This window comes from Pieris napi, chromosome 10 (genome assembly GCF_905475465.1).
Source record: "Pieris napi chromosome 10, ilPieNapi1.2, whole genome shotgun sequence".
NCBI lineage: Eukaryota > Metazoa > Arthropoda > Insecta > Lepidoptera > Pieridae > Pieris > Pieris napi.
The window spans coordinates 5,139,912-5,163,255 of record NC_062243.1 but is presented as its reverse complement, the minus strand read 5'-3'; the positions used below and the strand labels follow the sequence as shown (position 1 = coordinate 5,163,255).

Here is a 23,344-nt window from a genome sequence, read left to right as displayed (position 1 = left end):
AGTTGTAGCGAAGAGATTCCAATTAGCAATTAGCCTGTTGGAAATTGTTTTAGTTGCAATGGTTATTTAAAATGGTTTCATAGCTTTTGAATCAAGTTTAAAGTTTGACGGCAAGCGGGTGTTCTATTGTTTTATTTTCTAAGTCACTATTCAACACGTAGTAATTTAAAATACGAATTTCTATTACCTAAATATAATAATCTATATGGAAAAAAAACATTTAACTATCTTATTCCAAATTTAATAAACTCACTACCAGCTGCACTTCTTACTAATAATTCAAGAAACCATATTAAATTTAAATTTAAAAATTATTACATAAATCAAACAGTTATAAAATATGCTAACAAATATTATGTTAATCAGACATCATCTTCATTTAATTCTTATTCGAATATAGGAATACATTCTGTATTCGAATGAGAATCTCGTCATGAACAGGTTTCTTGCGTCGGCTAACTGTGGAGCGTCAATGTTTCAATCGGTTTGTGACGTTTTACTTACAATTTTAATGATTATAATGTTACAGTGTATATGTCACTGGCCTTAGTATATAAGTTAGTTATTTAAATATATTCGACATCCTGGTGGACAGAAAAACTGTGTCCAGTTTGTGTTTCCACCACACCAACTTATTTTCTATTTAAGATCATGTATATAAAAAAGTAAAATAAATGAATAAATGACAGCAGCTGGATAAAAATGTAACGTTAAAAACGGGGTGCGACTAAGTCGCAAATAATATACATGGGTCAGAAGGTCGAGACTACATCGTGGAAGATAATCTCGATTGAATTTTACGGTCGAGCCATTTTAGGGGAATGTATTACGAAGGGGATTAAACGTCAGCGTGTCACTTCTGTAATATCTTTCGGGGGATTACTCCTTTTATTTTCCCAATATATTTAAACATAATACTCTTTTACTTGGTCTTTCATGTTTGTTTACTGTCCCCGCTTAGACAATATTTCCCGAGGGTATAACTGACATAAACGTGAATTTATTATATTATTTACAAACTAAATTCAAGTGCCTAATTCGGTCTAAGGCTGCCTTTATGTTTATATTTCGTGATATCACAGTCTAGCTTAGCATATACGTTTATATTATTATTCAAGGAAAATTTTGCCGTGCACCACCACTGTGAAACCAGCTATTCACTGAAGTATTTTTAACTTAGGGTACTTCAAGAAAAGAGCGTACTAATTAATAAACCGGCAACGCACTCGCGATCCCTCTGGCATTGTCCATGGGCAGCGGTTTCACTTACCATCAGGTGAGCCTACTGCCCGTTTGCCCCCTGTTCTATAAAAAAAATTAAAAAAAAATCAGTAATCCTAATCTTTTAAAAGGTAGCTATACTATCAATCTATGTTCCTATCACAAACATGGTAAAGACAATGATAATTTAAACATTTATATACTTAAAGATATATCGAAAATGTTACAGAAGCTAATTCACTTTGTTAGGTCTTTACAGTACCACAATGTGTTTGCTCACAGATCGTATTGTCCTTTATGACTTTGCTAGTTGGTCGGATAATAGTCTTAGTGAAGTTCAGAGACATTATCGCCTCATTATTGCTTTTAGATGAACTGTAAGCGGCTTTGGCAATTGGCGCCTGTTTATACACTCTCGCAATTCAGAGTCGGAAAGAAATTGTTTCAAATTTCGTGATGTGTTTTGTAAGACTATTTGAAGACATAATTTGTGATTTAAAAATGCAAAATTATTTGGGTATATATACCCCAGTCAACCTCTAGATATGCAATAAATGGTATGCAAGAAGAGTTAGCAATAATACGAAAGATTTTTAAAAGGTTACTGATTAATTAAGAATCGAATTGGCTAGCATATTTCATGTTTTAATGAAATAAATGTGTCTTATCTTGACATGAGCAGTGTTGGCCTAGTGGCTTCAGCGTGCGACTCTCACCCCTGAGGTCATAGGTTCGATCCCCGGCTGTGCACCAATGGACTTTCTTTCTATGTGCGCATTTAACATTTACTCGAACGGTGAAGGAAAACATCGTCAAAAAGTCGACATGTCTTAGACCCAAAAAGTCGACGGCGTGTGTCAGACACTGGAGGCTGATCACCTACACACATTAATTATATAAATTGCCTTTAATCGTTAATTTCCTTTATAACATAAATTTAAAGAAGACATTTGATAGAATTTTTCCGTGTAGAAAATAAAAATTATTTTAGCATTTACACTGATATTATTTGTAAAAAGTTATTTGAAACCTAAAATATGTTGCTCTTATAGAAAACTGAACTAAATGAAAAGCATTGAGAAACATGGACGTATAGCGGCAGATCAATAGAACGTGGAAATGGTAGGATTGCTTAAAATAAACGGGAAACATTCTATCATTATAGATACCATGTAGGTCGAATACTGAATACTACTTTTAAGGGAATTACTTTTAATGTCATATTCAAAGACAACACAAATTTGTATTTCGGTTTCTTCTAAATGCATTGAAATACCTAAGGTGGTGAGTACCCATTAATATCTCTATATATAAAATTGTCGTGTCACAATATTCGTTCCTTTACTCCTCCGAAACGGCTCGACCGATTCTTATGAATATTTCATGCATATTCAGAATGTCTGATAATCGGCTACTATCTATATTTCAAACCCCTAAGTGATGGTATGCAACCCAAAAATATATATTTTTAATTTTTTAGACTATTTTTTTGTTTTACTTTTTTATGATACGGCATACAAAATACATACCCTTAATTTTAACCTTTCTACGATCAACCCCTTTTTTTTTATTTGTTAGTTAAGAACTGTAACTTAAACTCTGAAGTTTATATAGAGAAAAATCACATACAACCTAAAAAGTTTTCATTCCGAACAGTCTCTGGGATAGCATAGCAAAATGTTCCATGTTTGTATGTACCTACTAAAAACGTAGGCTCGGCATTAAGGAGAAATAAAGTTCGCGGGGGCACTTAGTATTAGTATATGTTTCACGTTGTTGATACATTTTCCGGCCGTAATGAGATCTTCTTCCAATCCGTTACCGTGGAATCAGCCCTGTTTTGCATAACTATAATAATAATAAAAACTCTGTTGTTTTTAAGAATACCAACCCCAATTTAAATAAATGACAATACGCGACGTACAGTAACAAGTATAGGTACAGTGAGCGTTAAGAAATTTTGAGAATCTTTTTTCGTCGGCTCGTGAAAATATAATTTATGTAAAACCTGTGAAATTTTCCATCAGACGTAAGAAATAAAAATGTTTAACCTCACATAGGGTATATCATTTGTCTACTGTTTGCTTGTTGGTTTGTACAGCCTTGCGATTCTGTAACTGACTTTTCAAACTCACACAGCGGTTTACGCATGAGTTCGAAAAGTGAGTTACAGAATCGCAAGGCAGCCTAGGTATTCGGCGTTATCGGCATTCCAACCCAAAATCGTACATTTGAAAGCTACCAGTAAATGTTACCTACATTTGCAACCAAAAACACATAAACTTATCATTATATATTAAGAGGATAAATATTTATTACTTTAATAACATATCATGCACTGTTTTAAACAGTGACATAAGTTGCAAACACGATAAATTAATTATATCCCAAAAAATTTTCGAACGCAATTTCCGCCGTTTTAAATGTTTGATATCGTGTACCATTTAAATATTAATTAAGATCCCTCTTTAATCACATTATTGCCCTGTTATCCAATTTTATAAATCATATTCAGTGGGTATGCATTGCTCAATTATTCAAAAGTTCCTGTACTGGCTTCCGAGGCCAACTGGTCACGACTCACGAATGTACGAGCGATTATAAAGGAATGGTTTTAAATTGTAATATTCATTTATATCATTGGTTTTACCTGTAATATATCAATCAATTATATATCATTGCAACTAACTAACAACTGGCATGTGTGGCAACTAACAAACAACAATCATGTTGATGAAGGTGGACAGTATAATATGGACAGTATAAGTTGAATCCAAATATACTTCAGATATTATGTTTTTTAGTCTAAATACACCTAATACTTCAGAAGTCCTTCATGTCTAATCCGTTTCGTGAAAATAACTTGATACCGTATCATTTCATTCCCGGCGAGGCGAAAATTATAATTAAATTTATCGGTCTTCAAAGGGTTTTGAATAATCATGTGGTGTATATACTGTTGGAAAACGTTTAGAAAAAGTATGCAGCAATTCTCTAATGAATTGCATGGCGTGCTCTTGCCTAGCAAACCTTGAACTTCATGAGCCCACAGCTAGGACTAACCTTCTAAAAAAGGGCACGTTATTCGCTTTATTACATGATCAATCGTTTTTATTATATGTCGAGTAAACTGACAAAAGTTCTACTATTTGTTGGTGTCTATAATCATTAGTAAGTTTCTTCATTTTCTAAATATTCTTTAGCTTGTTTTTCCTGATTTTTTTATGTTACAGGATTCAAACGGGCAGGCCATGGTTGGCGACTCACTTTTTTTGTTGTAAATAAATAATAAAACATGAGATGCACAAAGAGGCGTTTTCTTGAAACATCTTCAGAGAATTGGATTAATTAGATCATTAGTTTCTCAGTAACCCTTGAAAACTTGTTAGGGCACGTGGTTTGGGTGTAAGTAACTTGAAATTTGTTGTCACATCCATCTTGGTTTCTCAATGTTGAATAACTAATTTACGATTTGTCCCTATATCGTTCTTAACTAATACAATTTTATTTGATTAAAATATACAATGACCGAATTCAATAGAATCAAATTAACGTATTTAACAGTGTGTTTCGGTATACTTGTTTCTCAGTTAATTTTTGTGGGCCCTCTGGCATTGAGAGTGTCCATGGGCGGCGGTATCAGTTAACGTCAGATGAGCTTCCTGCCCGTTTGCCCCCTGTTTTATAAAAAAAAAATGATTATGTTGGTTACCGCCGGAGGTCTAAAAAAACAAGTTCTATAAACTATTCTAGTTAAAAATAAAGTGTGGTACTCGGGGACTGCCGCGGTAAAGCTATTTAAAGCATAGCATTTTTTATCAACTTATGCTATCATAATTATTTATTAATTTTTTCATTTATGCAGTATTTTTTTCTTTGATATTATTTCAACTACCACTCTACCAGACTCACACTAACACGTTCAACTACAAACACACGATCTCGTCAGAGAGATGTGAATACGCAGTATGCGTTCTGTTGCACTCTAACGCACCTGCGCTACGTCACCGATCACGCCAGACCGATGTGAGACGCAGTCTGCGTTCTGTTCCGCTCTAACGCGTATTGGCCGCACCTATATTACGTCATCGTGTGTTAGGTTTTTTTTCGTTACGGAATTTCTTGATTCGGTCGCCGCGCCGTGATAAAAGCTATGCAATAGCTTAATAAAACTTATAAATTAATTACAAAGTGTAGCTCGACGCTGCACACGATTGCTTTCTTTCAACTCTAGATTATATCTATATTGTAAGTAACTTATACTAAAGTGTCTCACGGTCTTCATTACACCGAGTAACATTTTCACACAATTTGACACCATGGAACTACTGGTACTTAGTATAACTAGGGAAACAGAAAAGTTACTAATATTTACGTTTCAAAACTTAATATTTATTTATTTATTTTAAACTTATTTTCAACCATTATAGCATAACACTAATTAAATTGAAAACTCTTATGAATTCAATCTGACTGAATAAGTCTGTCTTTACCGCAGCATTAAGTGTGCGCAATGCATGCGTACTCGTAAGTGGTGAATGTCTGAGCAAGTTAATGCGCGCCCGCGGCCAGAAATAGTTCCTGTATCCCATGTCTAGTGTGGCTAATCGGTACTCACAGCCTCTGAAATATGTACGATATACATACGAGTGTGCATTAAAATAATATTTAATCTAATTATGCAGCGTTTTATCTAAATCTAAAGGTTTAAAAAAGAAGGTAAACATTTTCGTAGAAGTGAAAGTATCGTGTATTGTCAGAATTTGTATTATTCGTAAAGTAATATTGTAGCTGAGATCTGGTTCGTGCTCCGCGCCTTATACAAATGTATGTAAAACTATTTAAAACTAGTATCTTAATTCTTAATGCCCCGATACTTACCATCACATAACTGTTTCTGTTTAGAAAATTCTTTAGGGTCTCTTCAGTGAGGCTGTGGAATTCCTGTGCCTATCCACTTAGCTCCTTCTCTATCTTCCTTTAAATCTCTACTGTGCAAGGATTACCCGTCCATATTGTATCCCTAACTGAAATTATCGTGATTCTTGGGTCTTTTTTCTTCTTCCTTTTTATTGTCATGTTTTGTTCCATTATGTCTAAGTTATTGTATATCTTATGTAGTTTTGCACCTATTTCGCTCATCTTATTTAAATTTTTTTTCTTACAGAGTATCTTTGGAAGATATCGCCCGAAAGTAACAGAGCAGTTGAGTCTTTATTATTTATTGATTTTTAAGTGTATTGTATTTCTTGCTACGAAGTGTTACATAAATACTTGATTCAAAAAAGTAGAAAAATAACATGTTTTAGATAAAATTATATTTAACAATTAATTACGGAGCAATTATTATAGAAAAAACAAGTGAAACGTGAAAAATGTATAATTTATTATTTACAACTATCACAATATAATACTTATAAATAAGCAACAATATCAGTTCTTGTAACAATTTCTTAATTATTATTGTTATAATAACTGACTATATCTATATGAAGGTATTTTAATATAATCGAAATTTATTCTTTTTGTTGTTACTATTTCTCTGTAGTTTATAGCGGAAAGTTTTGGCGTCCGCGTTCTTCTAGGGCTTTTGTAATCCACGTGGAAGAGGCCAAATTTCACTCTGAAAAATAAAAATAAAACAAATTTGACTATATAATATGTTGTTTCTTACAGGTGTCGGTTTCCTTACGATGTTTTGTTTCATTTGTAATTAATACTTTCACATAGAAAAAAGGTGAAAAATCCACATAAGAGATTTTTTATACCTCTTGAGAATTCGAACCAATTCGCCTGAAGGATGCTTAAAAATTTTCGTAAATGTATAAGGGTGATGTGTGTGTTTGTCAATCGTTTCTGGTGTTGATAGTGTGATTTCTTATATTAAATATTGAAGTTACAATAATATAGGATTACGGTTCTGATACATCAACATTCAGTCTTTCAAAACAAATTGTAAAAATAGACTAACAAATATGCATACAAAAGTCTAATGAACTCTTCAAGGCAATCCATTAATTTCTAGTTTAGATTTGCATTATACTATTATACATTCTTCTTATTGAATAGAATTGTATAAATATTGTGTAAATCACAGTCACACTAAAGAATTGACGTTTTTAAAATTTCTAGGCACCCGTTTGCCCTTTTGCCAGAGACAAAAATGATTTCGCCACTGTTCGCTGTCATATTAAAAATCACGTAAACTGTATCATTCTTTATGCTGACTAGCGGACCCGACAATCTTCTATCTATAATATATTTGACAGCGAAACATTATATTAATATGCTAATGCTTTTTTTATTGTATATTATACATGTTTCTCTTTTCTATATCTTCCCTGAAATTCCACAAATATTTCAAGATCAATATAAGCCAAATCGGGCAGCTATTTTCGAATTTTAGCGAGACGAAAGCGATTCATTTTTATATCTCGTGTATATATAGTTAAAATATTTTTACAACTAATATACAAATATAAAGTTATTATCTCGGTTATCTTCAAAATATTTGTTGAGTAAATAGGTTTAGTCCACGTTTGCTTATGTAAATAATATGGATATTAAGGCTAATCCAGTAAATTAGAGATAAGCACATCTCTGAGGATCTCATTTTATTATTTATACGTACACTATATGTGTAAATTTATATTATTGATAGAATATCTTTGCTTATTACGGCTTTACTATGTTTTAAGTCATCACATCCAGGCTATAGTGGGCGAGATGTGTCTATTTTAGTTAACAATACGTGATTTACAAAGAAAGAACCATCGGTTTATTAAATACTAACCCGACACGAGAAATTGAAATACTATTTCTCCGACAATCGAATAGTTAATTTTTGTTTTTATGAATAAACTTAAGTACATAGTATTTTAGTTGCAGTGTTTGCCTAGTGGCTTCAGCGTGCGATTCTCGTGAGGTCGTAGGTTCGATCCCCGGCTGTGCACCTATGGACTTTCTGTCTATGTGCGCATTTAACTTTGGCTCGAACGGTGAACGAAAACATCGTGAGGAAACCGGCTTGCCTTTGACTCAAAAAGTCGACGGCGTGTGTCAGTCACAGAAGGCTGATCTTTGCATATTACATTGCCAAATGATCGTGAAACAGATACAGAAATTGAGGCCCAGACCTAAAAATGGTTGTAGCGCCATTGATGTTATTTTAGTTTTTCATATCAAGACAATTTTGCTTCCCAAGTCAATCGGAATACATATTATTACTAGCTGATCCGGCAAACGTCGTTTTGCCATATTTATCATTTATAATGAAAATTAGAGGTTGTATGTATTTTTTAATGCTGTATCATAAAAAAAAAAATTATCTAAAAATTAAAAGGGGTGGACTACCCTTAACATTTAGAGGGATGAAAAATAGATGTTGTCCGATTCTCAGTTATACCCAATATGCACACAAAATTTCATGAGAATCAGTCAAGCCGTTTCGGAGGAGTTTAACCACAAACCGCGACACGAGAATTTTATATATTAGATTTACTTACGAATAACCATCCTTCCACTCAAAGTCGTCCATTAACGTCCACGCTATGTACCCAGCAACGTTGCAACCATCTTCATGTATTGCTAAAAGCAGCTGTTCTAAATAGTGGTTATAGTATGATACTCTTTCGTAATCGTTGAGAGATCCAGAATCCGACATGCCATTCTCAGTGACAATAATGGGTACTTTGGTACCATATTGTTTGGTTATCCAGTTAAGCAATTTACGAAAGCCCGGGGGATGGACCTGCAATTACAGAATAATTCAGATATATTAGTGGTTGTCGAAGGTTTGAATTGATTTTAATATAGTCCTTCGATAGGATAAGAGCCAAATTTTTAACCTAAAATTAGGTTTGCAGTCAATTGATGCTCTTCTGTTCTTCTTCTGTTCTTCTACAAGTTTTAAGTAGTTGTTTGGAACTAGGAATTACTTCTAAACCGTGATTAAATTTTTATTTAAATTCTTACTTAATTTGAAAAGTTTAATTATATTGTGTGTATAAAACTTAATTCAATTGTTGTTGTGGTTAAAAAAAATAACGTTATTTACCACTTTTCATGTTAATAAAATATTTACTTTTTTATGAAATCCTTGGTTGTTTTAAAGAAAACATTATACATTTTATTTTTGAAACAATAACTGTCAAAGAAAGTATATATGTAGTCAAGGTAATTTACGATGCTTTAAATTAGTCTAGTAGAAAGTATCTATAACTACTCTTAGTAATGTCAGCCTAGTGGTTAAGTGTTTGAACACTGAGATCGTACGTTTGTTGACTGTGCAATAATGATTTAAATTTATATGTACGCAATTAACATTCGTGCGGTGAAAGACAATATCTTAGAATATAAAAGGCAATATCATAAGAATGCGGCATATAAATCTACGGCATGTCATGTACTGAATTCACCCACCTACTCATAAATCTCTGTTAAATCAGAATAGCATACCTTTAAAGATTAAACTCTTTGTGCCTAACGCCTTGGATCTGATTAACCTGTCCCAGATTGACTTGATTATGTTTAATATTTGGAAAATAAATAGACTCAGATACTCAGGAATAACGTTCCATTCTAACGCTGTCATAATATGTAAGTAGATGATTACCAACATAAAAAGTTAGATTTAAACTATAAGGTTATCCACGCTTTTTCCTATGGCAATCTTAGTGAAACAAAACATAAAGTGTGTATTTTCCGTTAAATCGGTATTCAATGTATAAAATTGGTAAAGGAACATGAGAATGTACAAAAGAATCATCTCTAGTGAAGTTCATTGGTCCATAGTATTGTCTTTTATTGACTTTCACACATTTGATAATAAAACAATTTTTTACCGGATTGAAGTTATCCGGTCTTCGTGACCGGTCACGGTGACCACGCACGCTGTAAAGCACGCGAAACGTCGGTTAAATTTAAAATTATGAAAAATAATTGTAAATACATAACTTCAATCCGGTAAAAAATTGTTTTATTATTCACTGGTCCAGTTTTTGAGTTCCTTCCGTGCCGACTAGAAGAACAAAAAGAACTTCTGGATAGAACTTGAACAAGACTCTTAAACGCTTGCGCAATTAGACTTAGATTTGAGTGCACTTAAAATTTTAAGTAAAACAACTGCGAAGTTCGCGCATAACTTCCGTTTAAGTAATTAAGTTTTGATGTTTAACTTCTGAATCTATTGTTAAAGTTTAACCAAGTTAATGTGCAAGATAAAAGTGGTGTAATGTGTTGGAATAAAACGGAAAAGTTATTTCTATTTTGGAATAAATTCATCAATAAAAGTAGGTTATAGATTGTGGCGTTTTTAATATGTTAACGTCCTGCAAGGCATGGAGCCCCTAATTTAGATGAAATAGCTGTATCTTTAGCTGTTTCAGATCTAGCCGATACGTTTTCCGTGGCGTGGTTGATCGTGTAAATGGATGGTACTGGGTATGATTTAACCAATAACTCTTTCCCATTTAAAGGTAATAAGAGAAAATTGATCATACTTAATGCACTAATCGATCGGTTCGTTGACTACTTTTTAATATCTTGTCCAGGCTTCGCAAGGCTTGATTAAAATATTTTGGAAATAAATAAAGCCCGCGTTACTCACAATGTAGCATTATAATGTAAATAATTTTTTTAAATTAGTCTAGTAGATTTTGAGTTTATTAGTTAGAAACATACAAAATTCTTTCCTCATTGATATTTCATATGAATAAAACATTTGAATACAAACTCAAAGACGTTAATCTAAATCAAGCATTGAATATGAAAGTGAGATTTGTATGTTTCTATATCATTACCATGAGTATAACATCGAAGTAAACGTCTCTGTACAATATTCTATGAAATTTCTTCAAATATATAATAATTTACGTACTGCAAGCCATGGAGCCCCAGGTATCGGCCATTTTGGGTCCTGTTCCCCCTTAACACCTGTATCATGGTCTAATGATGGTACAGCCCACCTGTCTTCCATTGAACTCGAAGATGCTAATATTGATGTATAGTGATTTAATCCGAAGAAATCGGAGCTGCCTCGTAACATCTCTATCTGAAAACGATAATGTTTTGTATTAGATTAATTTGAGGATTTTTTTTTACACACAGTATATTAGTTTTGGTAATTTGAATTCTAAATACATATTAGCCTATATCCACTCGAGATAGTGATTCATCAAAGGCTTGCCTATCGTTACTTATAATTGCAAAATGTCTACCAACATAATTTTATTTATATTCAATTTGTAAAAAAAATTGAATAAAGTTGTATTAATCGTGATTATTTTTCCGACCCAAATATCGGCCAATAGAATTGCACTATTCGACGTCACGTGGTACAACCTACATGGTATTATACTGATAATTTTTTGTGAAAATTTTCTCTGGTCGTTGCTTCAAGAAAAGTATTAAGTAGTTGTTTTATTCATTATGAAATTCTTATTTGTTAACTGTACATTTCGTCTCATGGTGCAATTCTATTGGCCGACATTTGGGTCGGAAAAATAATCCCCCGAATACCACACGAGCTTCAAAATTATCGGGTATTTCCCGATAGGTTCGTTGCAAACAATTAATATAGTCGTCATGACGACTATAAGTCGTCATGACGACTATATTTGTTTGCAGGGAACCTTGAGGGTGTGGTATTATAAGTGAAAATTTATATGTAATAAATACATTGACTGAAAACTAAAAAATATTTCCAGACCATTTTTTACAAAAGCAATACCTAACTTAAAGTTAGTTTAAAGGCCGGCAACGCACTTGCGAGCCTTCTGGCAATGTTCGTTGCACTTAACATCGGATGAGCCTCCTGCCCGTTTGCTCACTGTTATATAAAAAAATAGTATTAAATCTGGTAACGAAAACCTAATGTATTAACAATTAACGATTGATGTTTGATGCAATAGACAAACGTGTAAAGCGGAATCATTAAAACCTTTATCGCCTTGTTATTCAAGGTGCTTAAAACTATTTCAAGGCTGCAAACCAATCGAATAACTATGATCTCAAAGGACAAAATTATGTTTTATCATAATAAAACTTTCCGCATTAAACCTACGCCTATGTACTTTATTTACAGACGCTGGGCCCCATACTAGGACATTCCTATGTTTATTTATTTATTAAAGTTTACCACATCATACAAAGTGCTAAATCTTCGGCATATTTTACAAAATCTTCTATCTAAAATGTATGACAATTGAAGTAAACATAAGTGTTGCAAAAAAAAATGTAAATAAAATACAGCATACAATAAAGTTACTAGAAATGTTTGGTAAAGCAGTAAAAAACAATATAGCAAAACAGCAAATTAGGTTCGAGATAAGCACCCAACAATGCTTTCTCTAAAACCCATCAGCCTACTACCAAATATATACCGCTCCGGATGAGCACCGTTCAATCCGTTAAAATCGCGAAGAATTCGAAAGAGAGGTGCCTGAACTCCTAGCTTGGTTTCTGCAGAAGGAAAACCATCCTAGGAGCTTGTTACTGTGTTGTGGGTGACCAGTCGCTTACGAGATATGGGATTTTTTTTACAAAAACTTAGTTCTTAAAAATAAACAGTAACAGAAAACCGAAAATCATATCAAAAGAGAAATCCATTAGTGTACTGCCAGAATTTCGAGGGTTATGAGTCGCAGGCTTATGTCACTAAACCAATACTGCTGAGACAAATATACACGATTACATAGCAATTTATGTATTGTCATTACATAACATGTCATGTTCCATTCTCCCGGATGTCTAACCTTGATCTTGATTTGACATTCCTTATTTAAAAGCAAAAAACGGCTTAAAAATATATGCTTCATACATTTTGTCCTCTGTCGTTTTTTTATACGAGTCAGCAGCGGTACTAACTTATGTATATTTTAATCTTGACTAATATGAATGTTTAAATGATTTGCTACATTTAAATATTTGTTTGTTTTAATTTCATATCAAATAGTCATAATGACATATCTAAAACTAACCTATTCTTATTATTGTTTATTTAAAAATAATAGAAATAATTAAAAATAATTAAAATTAAAATCAAAACAAATTTAAAAAGTTTGGTCCCTGTGGCAGTGTACCTTTAACGCTGGCAGCATTTCCTTGCTGTATTGCGATACTTATTCGTTGAGCCAGGAAAGTGCCAGCTCTGGGGTCACCGGCACTATCTACTAGGCACCAACTTAAATCTTTAAGAAGCGCCTGTGCACTTGAACCCCACGGCCCAAGAGTCTCTACTCCAAAGGGAACAAAATCGAAGTTGGAGGAAAGAGTTAACTAATGTTTAAATTAGTTTAAGTAATGCTTTAAACTAATTAACAATACATTCATCTAATCAGTTTGATATTTAAATTCGGCATTTTACAATAATTCTGTCCTATCAATTATGACCTTAAAACTTTAAACATGTTTTTTTACATTTCAATACAATGTTCTCAAACCATTATTAAAACAGTATTTTTTTATTACTCAATATTAAAACAAGTGAAACACTTGGTTAAACCGAACTTTAGAAAAAGGACAACGCCCTTAAATGTCAACCTTACATACGTGTATTCCATTTATTACAAGGAAATTAAAGATGCTAAAATTGAACTAAATGTCTCGACATCAGTTATTTTCACAAAACCTAGGGCCATAACTTAGGTCTGAGATATATTGTATAGATACACGTATTATCTGATAGACAATTGCTTTTATTATGTAAGTTTCCCTTCTCTACCGGCAATAATATCCGGGTTAGAGATCAAACTAAATAATTTTCTGCAAGAGCCAAGACGGCTCAGATATATTTACCTTGTAAACTGAAGGCATTACAATTAATTGATTAAATGGAATAATGTTGTAAAGCAATTATACGCGCTAATAAATAAAATTCAAAAGAATCAACTGTGTTATCACGTGTTCAATGGTTTCGAATACAAATACGCTAATATGTTCGTATTCCGCGCGGTATTTTAGTCAATTTACATAAAGTCATAAAGGTATTCCTAAAGGTTCTTTATACACTAGAGGAATCCTACTATTAGTGAAAACCATAAAAAACACAGATTTCATATATCTCAGGACAATTATTAGTTTTCGATTAAAATTTTAAATATTGTGATAATAAAACGGGGCTAACCCGATATGAACATTCATACGGATCTATTAAACGAATATCTGATTCGCTTACCTCTTGCGGTGTGAAGACCGGCAGACGTGACCTTGCAAAACCCTGACTGATACTCATGTTGTAAATCCGTTCACGGACAAGGACTGGGTAATTCCCTTCCTTTGAATAGATTGGATGGGCGTATTGCCCCAACTGGAAATAAAACAAGATTTTAATATTATACAATAAATTGTTTAGAATGTGGCAATACATAGGTTAATACTTTTTCTTCTAATTACTTGCAGACAAGGACACAAAAAAGCCATAGAAGGAACCTCCTCCTTCAATCAGTTCGTTGTATTATTTTTCATATTCTAATAAGTGCTTTAAGAGATACAAAACAATAAAATAAAATAAACATTATGGATGGCGTAATCGTTCGATGCTGTTGAAGTATCTGTCATTTCGTGTCTAAAGTATCTTAAGGTTATAAATTATTAAATATATTATAGTTTTTATTTAATAAAGTATAAATAATGAGCAATTTTGGCCGGGTATATACCGCTATTTGCGTACGTAGAAAAAATCGTGGGGAATCTGACATATCTTAGACATAACAAACGACGACATGTGTGCTCCACTTATCTATATAATGTCTATGTAATAAATGATCAAAGATGTAATCTGAGTCCAAGATGTTATAGGTTTGTAGCGCCTTAAAAATAAATACAAAGAAAACTCAGCTAAACACTAATTGTTATTAAAAATACCTACTCTCATTTGTAGATATCTTTCTGCAGCGGCAACATCGTCGGGATTATTTTCGTCTTTGGGTTCGGCGAAGAAAGAATCCAGTGTAATTCCAATTATACCTGCAATGAACAAGCAACTGATCATAAGCTTACGCATTATATACATTCGGGACGAAGAATTAAAGAATTTAAGGAGCATTTATCGTGATACTAATATAAATGATATTAAATTAGGTACTACAAACAGTCCCAATATTTAAAATATATTTTAGCGACTAGTCGGAGGCCTGATCGCTTAAAAGCAAACTATGACTCAGAAAGCGCCAACTGGCGCTAGCGGTGTCAGAAAATTAGCATAAAACAAATAAATATTGTTTACTTAATACAACAACTATTCATATATTCAAAAGAATACGAATTGATATAACTTTTATCCTCTTAGAAGTTTTACCTTTTTGGTAGGGTTTGAATGTTTTATCATATAGGTGATACACCCTCGCGTGTCCCAGCAACATATAGTGGGAACATAAATATTCGGCGACACCTTGAAACTTTACAGCGGGCACGAAGTAGTCGTTCCCGTAACCCTAAAAATGTATGACATTGTTTATTCAGGCCTGTTTCTTAAGTAGCAATACCTCTATCCCTAAATAGGAAGATGGCAACGATGAAATACGCATTCAAATTTCGTCAATTAGTCTTTTGTTTTGTCGGACAAACCTAGATTGATTATTTTGTATACAATATTGCTTATCAAAAATGCTACTACCTGCATTTTTTTAATAATTTTTTTTAAATAATTTTTTTTAAATAATTTTTTTTTATTAATTTTTTTTAAATAAAATTAATAACTATAAATACGATTGTATCTAAATCACGAACAGGATAAGACACACTTCACGAGACCGACGGCCAAACTCTAGTAATGGAGAGTCCCCAGAAGACTATCGTATTATACGAAGTAAGGATCACAATTACAATATTAAAATCATCTGATATAATGATAATACATAATACTACTTACATGATAACAGTGGATATGTATCTCATTAATCGTGGTCCAATGTTTGACGACATCGCCGAACAACCTGAATGCAACCCTCGCGTAGTCCTCAAAGTAATCAATAATTTTGGGATTAGTCCAGCCGCCAAGATCCATGAGAGGGGTTGGGAGGTCCCAATGATAAAGGGTTACAACAGGTGTTATATTTGCTTTCAATAGGCCTTCAAATACCCGCCTGTAGTATTTAACACCTTCCATATTTATATAGTCATCTGTTCCCTTTGGTAGAATTCTAAAAAAATACAATATTTTTTTATTATTTTAAGTAATTTCATTGCTTTTAATCTAATCTTTTACACTGCTAGCTTTATAGCTAATTACACATTATTGTTTTTACATACTCTAAACCTATATAGTAATAATTTAAAATGGATAAATAGAAATCTAAAACAAATTAGGTTACTTTTTAGGTAAATTTAAGAAAGATTACAGTATTATTAAAAAATGATGTCAATCTACACTAATATTATACTTATACTATATTACAAAGATAAAAGTTAAATTAAAATTAAACGGTAATCTCAGGTAGTACTGGTTCAAATTAAAAATACCGAGAATAGTTCATTTATTGAGAATTAACCGACCGAATTACCACAGGAGTGATTTACGTGCGAATTTGTGTATTTCTTTAATTGCACAGTTATTAATGGATGTGAGGAATAAATATGAAAATACCATTAACCGGTGCCGGTGCCATACCTCACTGCCCGGTGAGGAATAAATATGAAAATACCATTAACCAACTCTCCTCCACCAAAGCTCCGCTCATTTATTGAGTAGAGGAAGACTATAAAGACACTTTATAGTTCTATATAAATTCACAAGAAGCTTGTATTTACAGACTTTGAAATATAATACTATAGAGTTGGGTGTTTACGAAACACGATTCCATAAAAGCACTTTGGCATTAGCGAAACTAAACGAATCTCTCTAATGTCTTCCTTAATGGTAAATTCAAAAGCCAGGTAAATTCAGTTGATATACTATCAGCAACCCCCTAAACAGATATTGCTTGTCATGCATAGACTTGTTTTCTCTTTAATTTGGTCATTATATAAATTTTACCGCATTTTGCAACAGGCTATGTTGCTTTCATAAAAACAATTTATTAACTTTTAAATATAAAATAAGCCACGAAGTTATAAACACTACAATCTAATATATAAAATTCTCGTGTCGCGGTGTTTGTGGTTAAACTCCTCCGAAACGGCTTGACCGATTCTCATGAAATTTTGGGTGCGTATTGGGTATAACTGAGAATCGGACAACATCTATTTTTCATCCCCCTAAATGTTAAGGGTAGTCCTCCCCTATTTTTTTTTAATTTTTAGATACATTTTTTTATTTTTTTATGATACAGCATTAAAAATTACATACAACCCCTAATTTTCACCCCTCTACGATCAACCCCTATTTTTATTATAAATGATAAACATAGCAGAACGACGTTTTCCGGATCAGCTAGTATTTTTATACATTTTGTTTATTTTAAGACAAGATAATTTGTGCGAATATATATGTGAACTGTTGGCCCAATTAAACACGTTTTTTAAACGCAGTCACGCTTTATATTTTAGGTACATTTCATTTTGTACAGACAAGAACAGGTATTCTAATAGGTCTGACATTGGAGTCTAACATCCGGGAGGTTTTGTTGTAATGTTTGATTAGTATTTGTCGATACTGCTATCGACCAATGACATTTAAACGAAATACACCACAGTTGCGTTTTTGTTTCACTCCGAAACGTTAGGAGGTATGAGCAAAAATAAAAACGTTTACGTAATTAATTAAGTGTTAATCATTGAACGCTTCTTCGCGTGATTTCTAGAATGAGTAACTGTGTTTGTTGTCCTTATATAACGCCTTTTTTCTGATGATACGTTTACGTAATTAATTTAAACTGGAACTAACACAACCAGCAGTTGTAGTTAGTTTTATTAAAACAATGCTAAACTATGTTAAATTTTTAAGCTTTAGCTGTCCAAACAATTTTATTTATGCAGCTGTTGTTGGTATCAGCTACGTATATACTGGGTGGCGCAAAAGTACTGGCAGTAAAGAAAATTTTTTTTTTTGGGAAATCGTCGACGAAATTCACGTTGTGTTTTTATCACTGATGAATTATTCCGTAAGAACATTGACACGATTATTCCACGTTCTTGAGGAGTAAAATAGTCCATGTTTATTTTCAGTGTATTTTACATTTGTTCACTACACAATTTTCAACATCAGAATGACAGGAAATGTCATATAAAAAAATAAACAAATTTTCTTTAGTGCCAGTACTTGTGCGCCACCCAGTATTAAAAACCCGGGTGTGAGCATACATAATTGGAACTACTTATAAACGGACTTTTTAATGGAAATCAACGGCGAAGTATTGAAGTATTATTGTTTGGATTATCGATCTATTTCGAAATAGTATCATGTATTTAACCTTGTTTTTTAATGACCCTGAAACATGTTTAACATCGTAGTTATAAATATTAACTAACTAATAGGAGAACAAGCCAGTAATCTGTCGTTAATGGATATTTCAAAGTTTCTGTACTTATGAAAACAACATTATATATTAATTTGTCCTTGTAAATAATTCATATAAACTCTACTCAATTTTTTAATGACTACCAAAGTCCCACTTTATATCCTTTTTGTATGTGACTGTTATTTTATTACATAAAGTACAGCGGAAGAGTTTGCTCTCACAATCTCAGGATATACACCAATTAAACAATTTGTTTTGTATAGTCAACTTATCGAGAAACTTATGTAATAATGAATTATTGTTATAATAAAAACATTTGCCCTAGATATATATATATTAACTAGCTGACCCGGAAAATGTTGTTTTGCCATGTATATTTCCACGAAACATTTATTAGTTCAATAAAAATAACTATCTACTATAATAAATAGGGGTTTATCGTATAGGGATGAAAATTAGGGGTTGTATGTATTTTTGTATGATCTCAACAAAAAAAAAAGTTTCTAAAAAATAATAAAAAATTCTTTGGGGTGGACACCCCTTATCACTTAGAGGTTTGAAAGATAGATAGTAGCCAATTCTCAGACTTACTGAATATGTATAAAAAAAATCATAAGAATCGGTCGAGCCGTTTCGGAGGAGTATGGCAACGAACATTGTGACACGAGAATTTTATATATATAGAGATATATATAAGAACAGATTGGATAATTAAAGAATAGTGTATGTATTATAGAACCACGCAAATAAAGTCGCTTTATTCGTTACCTAAAGGGACATCTTAATATTATCAGAAATATGGCGTGACTATTTAATTATACCTCGGCCATGATATCGACAGTCGGTAATACTTCACTCCAAGGGATTCGACCATAACTATATCTTGTTTATATTTGTGGTAGGAATCAGCCGCTACATCGCCATTTGACTTGTCCAACGTGTAATCTGGGTGCTTGTGTATGTATGTGTCCCACACACTCTCACCTTTGCCTGAAACGAAAGTATTATATTACTTACTAGCTGACCCGGCAAACGTAGTTTCGTCATGTATATTATTTCTAGGAAACATTTTTTTAGTTCAATAAAAATAACTATCTACTATACAAAAAAAAATACTATAGAAAATAGGGGTTGATCGTAGAGGGGTGAAAATTTAGGGTTGTATGTATATATGTAAATAAAAAAATTAAAACAAACAAAATTTTTTTTTGGAGTGGACACCCCTTATCACTTAGGGGTTTGAAAGATAGATAGTAGCCGATTCTCAGGCTTACTGAATGTGCATAACAAATTTCATAAGAATCGGTCGAGCCGTTTCGGAGGAGTATGGGAACGAACATTGTGACACGAGAATTTTATATATTAGAAGATTAAGCTAGAATGAAATTAGATGAGTTCATTATTAATATAAAACGATTGTAACCGAATAACTTGTATACTAAAGCGAAGCTATACAACAGAGCCAGAGATGAGGGGATTGTAGTAATGTTTATAATACACCTATGAAGACTAGGTGGAGAGTAGTATACGATTAAAAGGCTGGCAACGCACTCGCGAGCCCTCTGGCATTGAGAGTGACCATGGGCGGCGGTATCACTTAACATCAGGTGAGCCTCCTGCCCGTTTGCCCCCGTTCTATAAAAAAAAACGATTAGCAGATGACGGTGCACGGCGGCGATAAGGCATTATTCTCTTATACATTTTATTAGGTTATTTATGTATCTCCGTTTTTTATAATCACTAAATCAGTTTAGACTGAATTAGTTGCAGGATTTTAACAAAAGTTCTTACTCTAACATCACAACAGTAACACACTTTGACTCAAATATACTAAATAGTAGTAGATGAGAGCTAAATTAGACTGATGTAGGTTCTTCTTTCAATCTTAATATTGACAGTTTTTTTTTAGAAGATAAATGTGCCTACGGCACAGTCCACAGTTCGCTAACACATATAATTAATTAAATAAGTTTTATGTAACGGAAACATAAGGAAGTAACATAATAATAAAATTAGGTCTTATAAAGATTGGTTGAGCAATGTTGGCCTAGTGGATTCAGCGCCCTTGGGTAGAATGCCTAGCGAACCCCGAGGGCCCATATTAAAGGCATGTGAAGGGCTGAGGTGTTTTTAGTGGGTGGGGTCTCGCTACCCCTCTGAATAGCAGAGGGTTTTGAGTGTAGACCCAGCCCCACAGCCCCGCGTCAAGCTCGACATCCTTGATGCGGGCCTGCGTAAGCGCATTTTCACCTCGTATAAAAAAAAAAAAAGAAAAAAAGTGGATTCAGCGTAAAGGGCCTCATAGCCTAACGGTCTTATTAAGTGGCTGCTAGATGAGGGGTACCGGGTTCGATTCCCGGTCCGAAGGCAATTTTTTTTAAATTTAATTTAAATTTGTTCTTGGCCTTTGGTAGGGTTGTACGGTATCGGGCGAGTGCTTAAACCGTACATGGAGGGCACGGTCGAATTTATAAGGCAAGCAGTTAATATGCTACAGTATATCCTGAACCGAGAATGGTAATTGCAAATGGTTGGCAATTCAACATTCTACTCGCTTGTTTCCCTGGGTTGTAACCCCCCGGGAGCTCATTGCCGCGGTATGGAGGACTCACAAAAAAATGGTTTCAGCGTGCGACTCTTATCACTGAGGACGTAGGTTCGATCTCTGGCTGTGAACCAATGGACTTTCTATCTATGTGCGCATTTAACATTTGCTGAAACGGTAAAAACATAGTGAGGAAACCGGCTTGCCTTAAGACCCAAAAAGTCGACGGCGTGTGTCAGGCACAGGAGGCTGTTCACCTACTTGCAAAATAGATTCAGAAATGACTATGAAAAGATACAGATACATAATTATTCAAAAATAAACATATTATTTTTTATTAATAATTTATTCTTCTAAATATTTTTCGTATACTAAAAAATATACCTACACCACTATTTGTTAATAACCGTAAAAACTCATGTTATAGCTGCTTCCTTATAGACATTTTTGTTGCAAAAAGGAATCATAAGTTTTGTCTTATTTTTATTATTTAATTCATTCCAAAATTAATTAGTATAGAACGTTATGGTTGGTTCATTAGTGTAATGGCCGAAAGATTAATCAGGAAACATCAAAGCCTCGTATTTGTTAATTTTATATTTAAATTACTATTCGTTCTTGCTCTGAATTAAAAACCGTATCATAAAATATATTAAGATGATAAAAAATTGTTTTAGTATTGACGTTGTTTTAGTAAAAACAAATAAATTAAAAATAACTTTATTACGTTTTTGCTATAATACGATACCTTTGCAAATCACTTAATCTTTTAACTATATATATACTTCTTATCGCTGTCATATGTGCAACGTGACAAATAAAACATACATTCAACATTGAAACCAAACATGAAATTCAAAATTAGAAATATCAATTCCTTCTCTGCAAACAGTTTTAAATCAATATTAGTTTTAGTACTCACCCCCAGCATTCCAACCACCTTCTATTTGAAATGCAGCCGTTGCAACTCCAAACATAAAATTGTCTGGAAACGTATAGTTGCTCAACCCAGATCTCACTAGCGCGCTCACTCCATTTGCTACACACAGCAGGCTGAAATTTACATATACTTTCCATTTATGAGCTTTTAAAATAATTTTAAAATGGGGATTTTAATCCTGCGAATTTTTGCGAATAGAAAAGAATATGAATACGTAATTAGCGCGAATAAATTTATATTCAGCGTTTTGTCCTTGAATTTTTTATCACGATTATATTAACGTTATTGTTAAAACTGACAAGTTTATTATAAACAGATTATACTATTATTTATTTATAGACACTTTGTTTCTGAACTGAAGAAAACAAATATCATAAACAATACCACAGATTAGAATAAAATACTAAATGAAGACACCAAAAATCACATCACATAAAAGTAAATAAAGTTTATGAACCTGAAGCACGCTAATAGAGCTCCGTTCTGGGCGACTCGACTCAGGCTCTGCATTTTACTAACTAAACTAAGATAATGTCAATCAGACAATTTAATTTAGCCGCCAATATCCTGACCTTCGGGGTTCCCCTTAAGGCTCTATAAACGGTACGACAAAACCGCGCGACAGTTGCACAAGAGATGACGTCAACGACGCGTCCAGGCAAAATTTTTATCAACTACCTTCAAGCACACATACAAAATATCATAACATCTTCTACGTAAACTAAAAACTAAAGGCCGGCAACGCACTTGCGAGCCCTCTGGTATTGAGTGTGTCCATGAGCGGCGGTATCACTTAACATCAGGTGAGCCTCCTGTCCGTTTCCCCCTGTTCTATAAAAAAAAAACATGAAAGAAATCCTATTAATTATTTTATCTTCCCAAAAAAAAAATTGGTGCTGAAAATTAAATCACGTAAAGCATTGAAACTAATTCATTGGTAGACTTTTATCATTTTAACCTTTATATTGAATCTCATATACGGGTCTCTCTTTGCAATTATTAGATTGACTCTGTGTTGAGTGTGCGAAGTGTCTTTGCCGAAGCCCGCAGCGTCACGCCGCACACCGCTTCCTATAGCGCCCGGTCACGAAGTTGCCGCTTGTTGCTTAGCGGAGTTCAAAACATGTGCTGCTACCCTGCTACCTTATTACACAACTGAATATCACTTTTCTGGGAGACTTTTACAAAGTTTTTTTAAATATAATTATAAACTAGATTTTACCCTGGCTTATTCGGTCTGAA

General features: G+C 33.2%; 1 protein-coding gene across 1 annotated transcript; it reads right to left on the bottom strand.

The window, feature by feature from the left end:
* Positions 1-6,585: 6,585 nt before the first annotated feature.
* On the bottom strand, positions 6,586-22,667 carry LOC125053322 (myrosinase 1-like). Its single transcript, XM_047654643.1, has 10 exons — positions 22,560-22,667; positions 22,085-22,215; positions 19,439-19,607; positions 16,091-16,361; positions 15,518-15,653; positions 15,089-15,186; positions 14,396-14,527; positions 11,099-11,272; positions 8,727-8,971; positions 6,586-6,844 (listed from the first exon to the last, which is right to left on the bottom strand). The coding sequence occupies exons 1-10, from the start codon at positions 22,610-22,612 to the stop codon at positions 6,688-6,690; spliced, it is 1,566 nt and encodes a 521-aa protein (XP_047510599.1). The 5' UTR covers positions 22,613-22,667; the 3' UTR covers positions 6,586-6,687.
* Positions 22,668-23,344: the final 677 nt, after the last annotated feature.